This window comes from Podarcis pityusensis (genome assembly GCF_964106645.2).
Source record: "Podarcis pityusensis genome assembly, chromosome: 3".
Classification (NCBI taxonomy): domain Eukaryota; kingdom Metazoa; phylum Chordata; class Lepidosauria; order Squamata; family Lacertidae; genus Podarcis; species Podarcis pityusensis.
In genome coordinates, this window is record NC_138026.1 from 74,957,535 (window position 1) to 74,970,378 (window position 12,844).

The 12,844-nt window shown below is 44.0% G+C and overlaps 1 protein-coding gene across 1 annotated transcript in view; it reads right to left on the minus strand.

Annotated features, from left to right (window-relative positions):
• Window positions 1-11,755, minus strand: part of GALNT2 (polypeptide N-acetylgalactosaminyltransferase 2) — a 67,116-nt gene extending 55,361 nt beyond the window's left edge. Inside the window, exon 1 of the mRNA XM_080997733.1 lies at window positions 11,553-11,755. Within this exon, the coding sequence (XP_080853859.1) occupies window positions 11,553-11,663 (111 nt within the window). The 5' untranslated portion in view covers window positions 11,664-11,755. The remainder of the gene's footprint in view (window positions 1-11,552) is intronic.
• Between the last annotated feature and the right edge of the window lie 1,089 nt (window positions 11,756-12,844).

Sequence of the window (12,844 nt, forward strand, 5' to 3'; positions counted from 1 at the left end):
ATTTACTGACTTATACTATTGTCAGCTGATGAAAGGTGAGATCCAAAACCCCAAGGATTTTGCTTTACAGCTCTAATTTCTATCTATCATAAAATGAGCACCAAAAGCTTTTTTTGTTTTGTTTTGTTTTCTGACTTTTTAAATTAACTGTTTTTATTTTGAAGGAAAAGCAGCTGTGTGGGGCTGAAATTGAGGTCACAATTTTGATACAAATTGCAGTCTCTTAGAAGTTTCTCATTAAACACCCCCCCCCCCTTTGGTTGTATATGACTAAAGGTGCTGTTAGCAGCTGGGAAGGGGCATGAGGACCAAACTGGGACTCCACGTGGCTTCTTTTCCTTCAAAATTTGCTAAACTGTTGTTTAGATTGCTGTAACCCCCCCTATGATCTTCTGATGAAAGGCAGGTAATGAATCTACTACTACTATTTATTGTGATATTAAAAGTGAAATTATTTAACACTTCATTGAAAAGTGCTACTGAGTTCATAACAGGTTTTTTGTTGTTGTTGTTGTTGTTATATATTTTCTCAATTAACAGAGCCTAAAATTAGAACACAGCATGGGGGGGGGAGACTGTACTTGTAAAGGTTAGGAACCACTACTCTTAACTAACAGTAATGGCTAGTTCAAAACCAGCAAACTTCAAGCTGATTTCTAATGCTGGTTTTAATTAATCATGGTTAAGGTGAGCCACAATACTGGGCATGAACAATATGACACGCTGTGGTTAACTAAAAGCATAAGTGAATATTTCTAATTGGAGCTCTCAAATGAAACCAATTTCAGTCAAAAGCACAGCAACTTGCATTTGGAGCCATATTTAAAAAGCACCTAATGTAAGTGGTGGCTGCAAAAAGCCACTGCAAGTTTGCTTTAAGGCTCCCCACTGTTCTTTTGCAGCTGCAGGCTTACCTGTCCCATACCCAACATGTATGAGGTCAGGTGGCTTGCCCAAAACAGCATCACTGGGCAAACTGAGAAGCCTCTTGCGCTTGCTGACCATAAGGTCGGAAGTTTGAATCCATGCAATGAGGTGAGCTCCTGTTGCTTTGTCCCAGGTCCTGCCAACCTATCAGCTTTGTCCCAGGTCCTGCCAACCTATCAGCTCGAAAGCATACCAGTGCAAGTAGATAAATAGGTGCTTGCTGCAGCTGGAAGGTAAACAGAGTATCCATGCGCTCTGGCTTCTGTCACTGTGTCCCATTGCGCCAGAAGCAGTTTAGTCATGCTGGCCATATGACCCGGAAAGCTGTCTGTGGACAAACGCTGGCTCCCTCAGCCTGAAAGCAGAGATGAGCGTTGTACCCCATAGTTGAATTTGGCTGGACTTAACCATCTAGGGGTCCCTTACCTTTACCCTACTACTGGGATAGTGGAATGTGCAATCAGATAAATATAAGGCCTTGCAAGGGAAGAAACACACAAATTTTACATACCCTTCAGACAGGTATGAAGGCTCTCCATGTGTGGAGAAGGGGAAGGTGTGCAGTTCACTCCTAGTTCCTTAAACCCTTAACAAAAGCTGTGTCGGCACTGATTCTTTTTTCTAGCACAGGGAGAAGGAAGCCAGCGGTCATGGCAGTCCAGGAGTCCAAATTCCAGAATAATTTTTTTGCCAGTTTAACTGGAGGACAAATTTTAATCCAGGCTTCCTCAACCTCGGCCCTGCAGATGTTTTAAGACTACAATTCCCATCAACCCTGATCACTGGTCCTGCTAGCTAGGGATCATGGGAGTTGTAGGCCAAAAACATCTGGAGGGCCGAGGTTGAGGAAGCCTGTTTTAATCTATTGTTAAGAGTTTGCTAATTGCCCTAATTCATCAATTAGAGGCTTGCAAACTGGTACTTTCAGCATAATCCTAACAATATCGATGGTAGCCAATTTATGACCTAATCTCCTGAAGGGGTAACACACACTTGCGTCTGAGGCAATAACACAGAGGTGGGGGCCCTGTGGGCCTCCAGAAGGTATGAGGCTACAATTACCACACCTAGCCATTGAGCATGCTGGTTGGGGCTGATGGGAGTACATCACCATGTCACAGGTTCCCCACACCTGCAATGATTTTTCAATGCATATAATGCTCCTTTCCCTCCAACACTGCAATTTTTTCTTTTTCACAATAGCCATTTCACACAAATAGCTCCCCATGTGAAAATGAAGTGGCAGAGGATGTGAGTTTATCATGCCAAGAATAAGCATACTGAAGAGCCATAATAAGCCCATTCCATATTTACAAGGAAAGAAAGACCAAAAATAACACTGTGTGTTTTCATGAGCAGGAGTTCGTTCTGCAAGTCCCTGAATTAAATGGTACAACTCTATATACACCATAGCTGGGAGCAACTACTCAGAACTAGTAATCAGCAAACGCATCTCACCTAAATTCACAGTTGCATCAACTTAACTTCAAAAGCTCCCTGCAAGTAATCAGTTTACACAGATATGTGGCAAAAGAGACGTCATTCACCCAGCAGCCCTCTGGATGGAGAGTAAGAAGAGGTGACCCCACTCACTTCTGAATCTGGCCCTGCCCATAATAGGATGCAGCCCCCAACAACTTATCCCAAATAGAATGTAGCGCCCTTGACAGGAGAAAAAAGAAAAGGGAAAAATATTCCCCATTGCTGTCTTACCATCAGATTTTTTTTAATTTTTCATTTAGAACTTAGGCAAATTCTAAACCAAGAAATTCATTGCTACTCGGAACAGTTTAAACTGAAACCAAATATGTACACATTAGTTACATATTTAGATACGCTACTAGACAGCTGGGAGAATGCACAGAGCTAAAAGCAACGAAGATTCGGCGCCCAGAAATGCAATAAATTATCATGGCTTCTAAACAGTGTGATATTTGAAGTCAGAGAATATCATCTACTTACCATTCACTCTGGGATCACACCCTGCTTAATTATAGAAAACCACCATTTTCAACTCTGGAGTGCAAGCTAGGCTTTAGAGATTGAATTGTAAATTCAAACAGCATACATCTGTTGCATTATAGCACATAATATGTAGAAGTATGACCAGATCACATATTAGGCAGATGTTCAGCAAAACAAAGCTCTGTTGCCTACCACATCCTTAGGTTTGCATCATTGCACCTTTTAAAAGTGTGAACCGCCCTATAACACAACAACTATCAGAAAACATAGTGTCAAGATAGGGAGAGAGGGAGAAACATCCTGTAGTTTGGGCAGGCTCTCCTGCTGAATACAAAAAAGCAGCCCAGAAGCAAAATATGTAGGGTTTGAATATACATTAACTATACCCATGTCAATAACAAGAAACACACTCCTTTTGACCATATTAGACTATCTCCTACATGGGTTTCACATACAGTGGTACCTCTGGATACGAATTTAATTCATTCTGGGGGTCCGTTCTTACCCCGAAACATTCACATCCAGAAGCTCCTGTTCTGCGCATGCGCACACGGTGGTAGTCCGTCTCTGCGCAGGCAGCAAAAACCTTTCCTTTACTTCCAGGTTTGCCGCGTGTGTAGCCCAAAGCATTCGTATCCAGAGATGTTCGTAATTAGAGGTACCACTGTACACCAAAGCCATTTGTTTTAAAGTGGTTTAGGAAGGATATATTTTCCTAAAGAAAAGCAGTTAGGTCATGCTTTTAAAAAGCAGTGGGAAATCATCTCACTCAATTTTTAGTAACTTAAGTGGTAACTTATACTGCTATTATTTTTCACTATTAGTACACATTATAGGACTTCAATCCCTGCATGAATCTATTACAACTGATCAGCAGTACAGTAGTACAGGGACACTGTCATGCATCTTACGACTGAAGAATAATGGACCTTGTTACCTGGTGCCAAATTAGGACCAAGAATCTCTGTTTTTAAGGCGATACAAGATATGAAGAGAACTTTGCTAGTTCAGCAGCAACAGTCAGTGTCAGTGATCTACAGCAACCTTGGCTATGAAGATACACATTCTTCCAGGTTTAAAAATGTAGGGCATATGTAGCTATAAACTTTTGATATGTGCCAACCTCCTGCTTTTATAGTTAGTTTGTGGGTCCAATAACTGTTTGTAACACTTTGTTGTCATTATTCTGTGACTAACTTGGCTTTCACGGACTTCTGGCATGGAAGCTAAAAAACATTGTGTAGGTCCATTATTTGTCACTGATACAAATCCAAATTTCAGTTAAGCTCCTCATCAGTAAAGAAAAGGTAATGAACCCATCAACTGTGCCAGCTAATTCTCTAGCTGTACTGCTTAGACCTACATTTAGCAACATTCTTTAAAAGGCTCTAGCTTGTCAACCACACAAGCAGCTGGCACTGATGGGACAATGCACTTGCCATATCAAAAAAGCCTATGGAAGTGCAAACTCTTATTTTTGCCCATTGTTTCTAGTTAGGATAAGCCAGCCTGCAGCCTACATAACCTTAAGTACTTCCAACATAACCAAGCTTACTATGAACAGCCAACAGAATTCTGTTCTTTATATGCACATATTTACTGCACCATAAAGAAGAAGAAGAAGAAGAAGAAGAAGAGGAGGAGGAGGAGGAGGAGTTTGGATTTGATATCCCGCTTTATCACTACCCGAAGGAGTCTCAAAGCGGCTAACATTCTCCTTTCCCTTCTTCCCCAACAAGAAACACTCTGTGAGGTGAGTGGAGCTGAGAGACTTCAGAGAAGTGTGACTGGCCCAAGGTCACCCAGCAGCTGCATGTGGAGGAGCAGAGACGCGAACCCGGTTCCCCAGATTACGAGACTACTGCTCTTAACCACTACACCACACTGGCCACACTCTTAACCACCACACCACACTACAACTTCCTGTCCTGCTGCAGTGAGTGTCAAGTATCTATCTGAAGACTGCCAGTATGACCGACAGGATATTTGAGTTTGGCTCTCATGATCCGACTGTATAAATCTCAACTACATTTGCATGATTCTCATGGGGAAGCAGTATGTATTAATTACCTCCACCAGGTAATTGAATGATAAACTGCACTGTGGAAAGTAGGCATGATCTCCTGTATCCTGTGGAGGAAAGACTATGAGTGGAATTCAACATTGGGCTAACATGATCATTCCATCAGCACATGAGTTTTGCTTGCTAAATGAAATGATATCCCCTCTCCTCCCCTGACACATTCTGGGAGTTTTCCTGACCCTCCAGAGCAGATCTGGGGAATGCATAGGGGAAAACATCAGGGGAAGGAGAGGAAGGAAAATCGTGTCACACTACCAAGAGTCCTTGCACTGACTTCAGTTAGTGCACTGGTTTAGTTGAATCCAGCCCAATGCTTTTAGATGGAGGCAATGGTGCCGTACCCTCCTTGCAGGAACCACAACTGGCTAATGGGTTTACCCAATCATTTTGCCGTAGAGGTGGCAAATGCATCTTGATATCTGATAATAAGGTAGGACATAGGCAAACAGATTTGTTTAAATGGCAGATTTGTTTAAATGGCAGAAGTTGGATTATCTATGAATATTTCTGACAAGAATACAAGCTGTTTTAATATATCATCTTGAAGAAAAGCTGCTATTAAGATAACATGCTAAACGTTAAACACAGTTCTAATTTCTCACAGCAGGTTATTTATTGTATTTTTTTACAATTATTTTGTCATTCAGCTGTCACCCAGAGAGAACATCAAAAGAAAGCCAGATGTTTTACTAATGGAAGTGAAGAAAACATTTAGCAATTAAAGCTATAAAAAGTATCATTTAACTACTTCACTATGAACATAGCACTAAACAGCTGGTTAAGCCCAGAAAAATCAGTTGCCAATTTGTGAAAACCATACTTTAAAAACTGTATCTCAGTGGGATTTTTCATAACAAAATGAATTACCCAGTGCCTAAATTTTAGTTAGAGGTCATGAAGAATTTTCAGCACAACCAGAACAGTGTTTCAGTAATTAAGCAATCAATGATAACAGCATGCTAAAGAACATCTATTGTCAATATTCCTCTGAGATTATGAGTACTGACTGATGGTCCTTCAAAAGCCACACAATATATAGTTACCTCCTTTTCTGGCAGTGCAAATCTTGACACAACTCTGCCATTTGCATGATTCTCAAGCTTTTTACCATATGTGGCAAGACTGTTTAACCCTAATCTGATGAACTCCCTAAAGCAAGTTATGTAACTAGGGCACAGACTGCAGCAGTGGTTTCATGAACAGTCATGCAGATGGAAGCTGCCATTATGTGGTTAAGCACTTTCAGCTAAATCAAACTGACCTGGTTTACCAGTAGTAGTATGGTTTTCATCTTCCACAAAAGCACTGTGGCAGACAGACAGCAGGAACGAAATGTAAACTTGCTTATTTTATGCAATCTGCAAGATAGACTGGGAGAGGAGGAAAGGACAGAGAATGAAGAAAGAGCTGTGAGTGCAGGGGGTCCTCTTCCCATTCCTTTGAACCTCCTGGGAAACTCAACAAACCAGTTGTATCTGAAACTGGGTGTGGAGAGGGCAGCTGAATGGCTGTCGGTAGCCTGCGGAAACACTTATCCACCTTGAGCCTGCCCGTAAAAAGCAAATCTAGAGTGAGAGACAAGGGTGAACACCACTGTTTCTAGGAACTCTTCTCATTGTGAGACCTTTGTGGGTGAGCTGAGAATTTGTTGGACCAGTGAGTAAGAACCCAGAGACTGAGAAGGAGGGTGCGTCAGAAGGAAAATAAATAAACGATATAGAAATTAAATCATCAATCTCAACAGAAAGGACAGATCTTGTAGGATAACCAGTCTCATATAACAACATGCTTAAGTTTAATTAATGCATGATGGGGTTAATGCCGCAAAGTAAGCTGTCCTGCCAGGCTTAACCTAGGTCACTTCCCATTACCAGGTGCAGTAGTAAGATGTAGTTAGGACACCAGACAAATACAAAACATGACAGAGCTAGTTTTGATTTGCATATTCAGTGTAAACAAAAATCTATTACTAAAAAATCACTTATGAATGACTTTCAAGTTGCTAGCACACCTTTTAGAGCAGCTTAACTAAAATTTATTTTTAACAATTCAAGTTACATATGGCTTTAAAAAAAGGGCGAAGGGAATCCTTCAACAGCTTCTGCAGAAGACTGGAAAACTGCTAGGACTGCCTCATTCAATAAGCCGCTGTTCACCTGCCTGGCAAACATCCATATATACGAGAGCGACTTAAGTCACCAGCATGCAGCAGTAATGGCATGTTATTCATCTTCAGTTAATTAAGTAATATTTTACACACATACACAAAAAGCTACTCTAATTTGCAACTTGTCAATTTCACTATTTTTAGCATCACATTTAGTGAGAGCTGTCTATTCAGTAGGGGGGGAACTTGACTTCCATTTTGTGGGAAGCTCAGTTGGAATTCAGGAGTGCATTGTGGTATATATTATTCCATGTCCTTCAAAAGAAGAATATATCTAGTATACCATCAATATGCTAAAGTATTTATTTTCAATATATTTATGACCAACCTTTCATCAAAGAAGCTCAAGGGAGCATAACTCATTCTTTCCCCCTCCATTTTATCCTAATAGCCCTGGGTTCTAATCTCACCTCTATCTCATGAACTCATCAGGTGCTTTTAGGCAAGCCACTCTCCCTCAACCTTAGGCTCACACCTGGGTGAAACAGTACCAATTTTCATTACAGAGTTGTAGTGTAAGGCATATGTTGAGCACACTGAACACTGAAAGCACTATACAAAAAAGTACTATCATTAAACTGCTAGAGAGCCAATCTAGAAGAGTTTTCTCAAAGCTCTGCTAATCTTGTCTCCAGAACTCTGCAAGTCCTGTGTTCCACTGGGACCACACAACATTTGGAACAAGGCACTGACAGATTAATGGACATTGAAAGCCATTTGAAACCTGTTTTTTAACTTAAGATTCAAAAGACAAGAATTATAGAAGTAAGAGTTGGAAATATCTTGCCCAAAGTAGGAAAATATCTTAACCTTCAATACAGTAATGTTGTGGAATGACTACTCTGTCTGCCTACCACAGATCCCTTGAGCAAAAGTTAAGACACAATTTTTCCTACAGCCACAAAATATTTCATACTGGACAAGATTTCACAGCTATGGAAATGAGTTTGGTAGAGACACCAACGGATGTTGATAATCAAGGTATAATGTTTACTTATTTATAGGATACCAGTACCTAATGACCATATCAATCTTTTTTATTTTGTGTAAAATGTAAGGTAATAGTATAAACAAGTGAAATTTATCACCCAATGTATTTTCATAAACATAAGCTGATATTAATATATACTCAATATACACAATCACAGTCTGCATCACAGAGTTGAAATTAAAAGAGAAAAGCAACAGAAGCACATTGCCCTCATTGGAAAAATGTTATATGCCTGGACATCTCAATAAGAATTCAGTTATCTCTGCATAATACTCAAGGGTGGGGAGGTACACTCTTCAATTTGCAAGTCTATGTAACACTCCATCAAGATTAGCTTGGTGAATAAGTGAGTCAGTGTAAGATAAAGGTTAGAGTGCTGCTACTAGGAACCAGAAAGCCAGTGGTTTGCTAGATCTTGTGACCGGGCCTTGAAGGTCACTATGTGATCTAAGGACAATTCCTACCCCATAGCCTAACCTACCATACTAGATAATAAAAGACTGGGGGGGGCACGCACATCTCCATTAGCTGTGCATAGAAATAAAGGATAGAAATATAATAAATATACTGTAATAAGAAAGCAGTGACCAGAACTGAGACAACACCAAGAATAAGTGACAGAACAGAGGCGAACGCACAAAAATTGGCTGAACTTAGTAACTGAATGAACTATCACTTGAGTACCATGTAAACTAAATAATCAAGATTTCAATATAGCCAATCTGATATGTTAAAGTTGTAATTATTTGCTTTGTAAGTAATTAAAGTGAATTTCCCAATTTCCCCAGCAGTAGGATTTCTATTCATAAAGCACGCACACCACTTCAAGTTTTATTTCAAAGTCTGACATCCCCTGTTAATGAGCCTTTTACAACAATTTCAAAAGCTATTACATTTACACACCTCTTCCTCTGCTTACAATTACTAGGCCATTCTAAAGATTGGAATTAAATGTTATGCTTCACTGAGAGAAAATAGAATCCTAAATCACCAATCCGTGTATAATTGTTCATTTCCCCCACTTGTGGTCACAGACCTTCAGCTCAACTGGGTCATTACTTCAGACTTTCTCCACTTTAGATCCATGTTAAGTTTGTAACTCATTTCTGTAATTCTAACCTTTTACATTCCACATTTCTTAGCTCCCGAAATGACAGGTTTTATTCTCAACTTTGAGCACACTATTCATAACACCCAATACGACAACTATGCTAATGGAAGATTTCATGGACATAGGGCAACAATTCATTTGTTTACTCCTTTGGACCAGTACTTTGAAACACTAATGTGGTCACTGGTTCTGAAAGAGTGTCAATATTACAATCAATGCCAATTTTTGGCACACATGACCAACTGGCTTGGTTGGAGAATCGTTAAAATAGTACTAGCAAGAATTTCTTGAGCTTCTATAATCAGTTTATTACTTCCTGAATTCATAGTGACAATTTACTACATAATATTTCTGGCCACATACTATACTGTGTTTATTAGAAACACAGTACTTTTATTTGCCAAAGCAAGAAAAGAAGAAAACTTTCAAATCATCTTGAAGTCAGTTCTTGGTATCCCTTTTTATATACCAGAAACTCGCAATATATGAAAGGAATCCCTGGATTTCAAAATCTTGTATTTTTTATTTATTTAAAGCAAGTGAATTCCATTATAAAGACAGACTGTCAAACCACTGAACTGAACTCCAATGTAAAAATTTTCCAGGACTGAAGAAAAACCTCTAATTTTAGGGCAGGGGTGGCTACTTGTCTACTTGTAGCTCTCTAGATGTCACTGAACTACAAGACCCAACAGCCCTGGGCGGTATGATAAATGGTTTAGCAACACTGAGACTCTGGACATGAGTTAGTAGCACTGCTCTATGCCTCTGATTCACATATTGCCTGAAATATTGCCTGCTCAATGAACTATCATGATAGGCCACCTGAAAGATTTAAACAGCTTAGTGAAGCAACTGTTTCAGCGCTGCACATATTCAGCACTACCCAAATATTTACAGAATTATTTCAAGAGGACAAAGCCAAAGAACAGGTACTGGAAAAGAGGCCTGCTCTTTCCATTCCAGAAATCTGAAGATCAACCCACTGGACCAATTATAGCTAAAGAACACAGCACTAAACCAATACAGTGGAAAGTAGTCAATTGTCTGAAAAAATTAACATTCACTTCTAGCTTCAGCAGTATTTATACCCTCAATACTGGGCCGGGGGTGGAGGTGAGATACACTACTTCACCATAGACAAGAGGGGCAATGAAAGTATTTCCAAGGTCGGAGCCTATGCAGAAGAGAGACTCGTCACGCCATAAATAAGCAATTCATCCAGAGAAGTGACAATCCGGAGCAATTCTTACCAGCTTCCCCCCTTTCCCCTAACAACGCTCCCTCCCACGCCGATTCCCCCACAAACTGCGACGTGGCTCGCTTCTGTTGGCTGCGAAGCGACTCGTGCAATGACGAGTTGGAAACCAGGCTGAAGTCCACAAAGAAACCATCTGCTTAATTTCTTTTATTTTCTTTATTTTTTTTTTGAACAGGGAAAAATGGGTAGAGTCAGGGACGCTACTGTGTTCCTCTCCGAAGAGAGCCAGCAAAGGGCGGGGGGGGGGGGAGGCAGGCGATCCCTCGCGCTTGGAGGGCGAACTCCTTCCACAGAGCGAGAGAGAGAAGGGGAGGCAGAAGCAGCAGCGGCAGCCTAACCTCGTGTCGATTCCTGGATGGGGTGGAGACGGAAAGCGGAAGAGGGAGACGCTGGAGGGGAAACCCCCCACCCCACCCCCACAGCCTCGCTTCCCTCTCCCTCCCCACGTCGCAGGCGGCTTTCCCTCCCCGGCAAGACAAGGAAGCAGCGCCCTCTCCCTCACCGACCGAACGGAAAGCCCCCTCGACCCCCGAAATAAGAGAAGGGGGAAGCGGGCAGCTGGGGAGGAGGGGGGGCGCCATATTTTACGGCGCTGCTTTCTGCCGCCCAAACCCCATTTCGAAGGGACTCTTCGCCCTGAGGGGAAAGGGAGGGCGGCAGGAGAAAGGAGCTCGCCGCCTCCTTCGCCCATCGGGGAGGCGAGAAGAGACGCGGGGGCAGGCGAGGGGGGAGCTAGTTCCCGCTCGCCTTCGAAGCGGGAGACGTGAGGAGGAGAGGGAGGAGGAGGAGGAAGCCGGTCCCCGAAGCGAGGCGCGTGGGGCGGGGAAGAGGAGGCGCCGGGTGGTTCTGCGGCTACGGGACGGGCAGGGCGGCTGGCTGAGGTGAGCCGCGGGGAGAGAGGAAAGGCAGGGAGCGGGACGCCGCGGTCACGGGGAGGCGGCGGCGGGGGGGCTGGCATAGTTCCGCCACCGGAGGAAGCCGGCCAGGGAGCCGCGGCGTCGCCCGGCCGGTGTGGGCGCCTGCCTGCCTGGCGCTCTCCTTGCTCACCTTCCTGCCGCCGCCGGCGAGCGCGGCGCTGCCGCCCGAGTACATGTAGTAGGCGATGCCCAGCACCCAGAGGAAAGCGAAGCAGAGCATCAGCCGAGACCGGCGCCGCATTCTCCCGCCCGCCCAGTGCTGCAGCAGCGGCACCAGCCGCCGCCAGGCCAGCAGGAAACGGGCAGCAGGCGCCGCCGCCGCTACCTCCGCTGCCGCCGCCGCCGCCGCGCAGGGTCAGGGGGCAGAGGGCGACGGCCCACCCCCTGGCCAATCGCGAGCCGGCCTGCCCCGCGAGGGGCGGGGCCAGGCGCGTCGCCATGGTTGCAGCACGCTAAGCCTCCTGGGGTCCCTCCCATCGAGGCACGGCGGGGGGGGGGGGGCTCGCGCGGCCTAAGCGCGTAGTGGGAGGGTGGGGGAGGGGTCCTCCTCCGGCGAGACGGACCGGAGATCTGAGGAGGAGGCGGAGGAGCAGCAGCGGGTCTCTCCTGCCGCTGCTTCTTTTTGCCCAGCTCCTCCTGCAAAAGCTCAGCTCAGGCAGCAGGAGGAGCCGGCTCGGAAGGGCTGAGTGATCTCGGGAGACCCCCGGCGACGGCTGTGCGGGTCACCTCGGAGGGCAAATCGGAGCAGAATCGCGACCTGCCTTCCAGCAGAGGTTTCCAGAGCAGCGATGGGAGATGGCGCGCAGGGCAGCCCAATGCATGGTTTAAAGTTCAGTGGGGGCTTACTCCGGAGTAAGTGGGGCCGCTCGCTCTTGTGCGCTTACTTGGGTGTAAGCGGCATCGGGCTCACTTGCAAGGAAACGGGCCTAGGATTGCACCGTGGATCGTGTTGCGGGGAGAGGGTGCAAACAGGCTCCTTAAGCCGCTCGACCTGTGCTGAGATGATTTCAAACGGCTTGTTGTGCCTGTGTAACTGCACGGGGGCAGGGGGCTCTTTGTGCAAGCTGCCCGACATTTGGCATATCCGAATAACGGAATGTCTGAAACTTAAATGCTCTTTGCATTAAATATGCCACTCTTACAAGCTGGGGGAAGAAGCAACTGGCTCTCCGATTATAAATAAGAATTAATGGGGAGAATGAAACGAATGCAGTTCAAGTGAATGGAAATTGAAACAAATTCATTGCAAATGAATGGGAAAAAACAGTTGGAACTTCTTAAATTAAAACAAATGGGAAACTAAACATTTCTTCTTCTTTGCATACCTATATTACCAAGCAAGACTACTGGCCTATTCATCATTCATCATGATCATTCATCATACTGTACTGTGTCAGGTGTTTGTATGTGCCACCCAGAGTG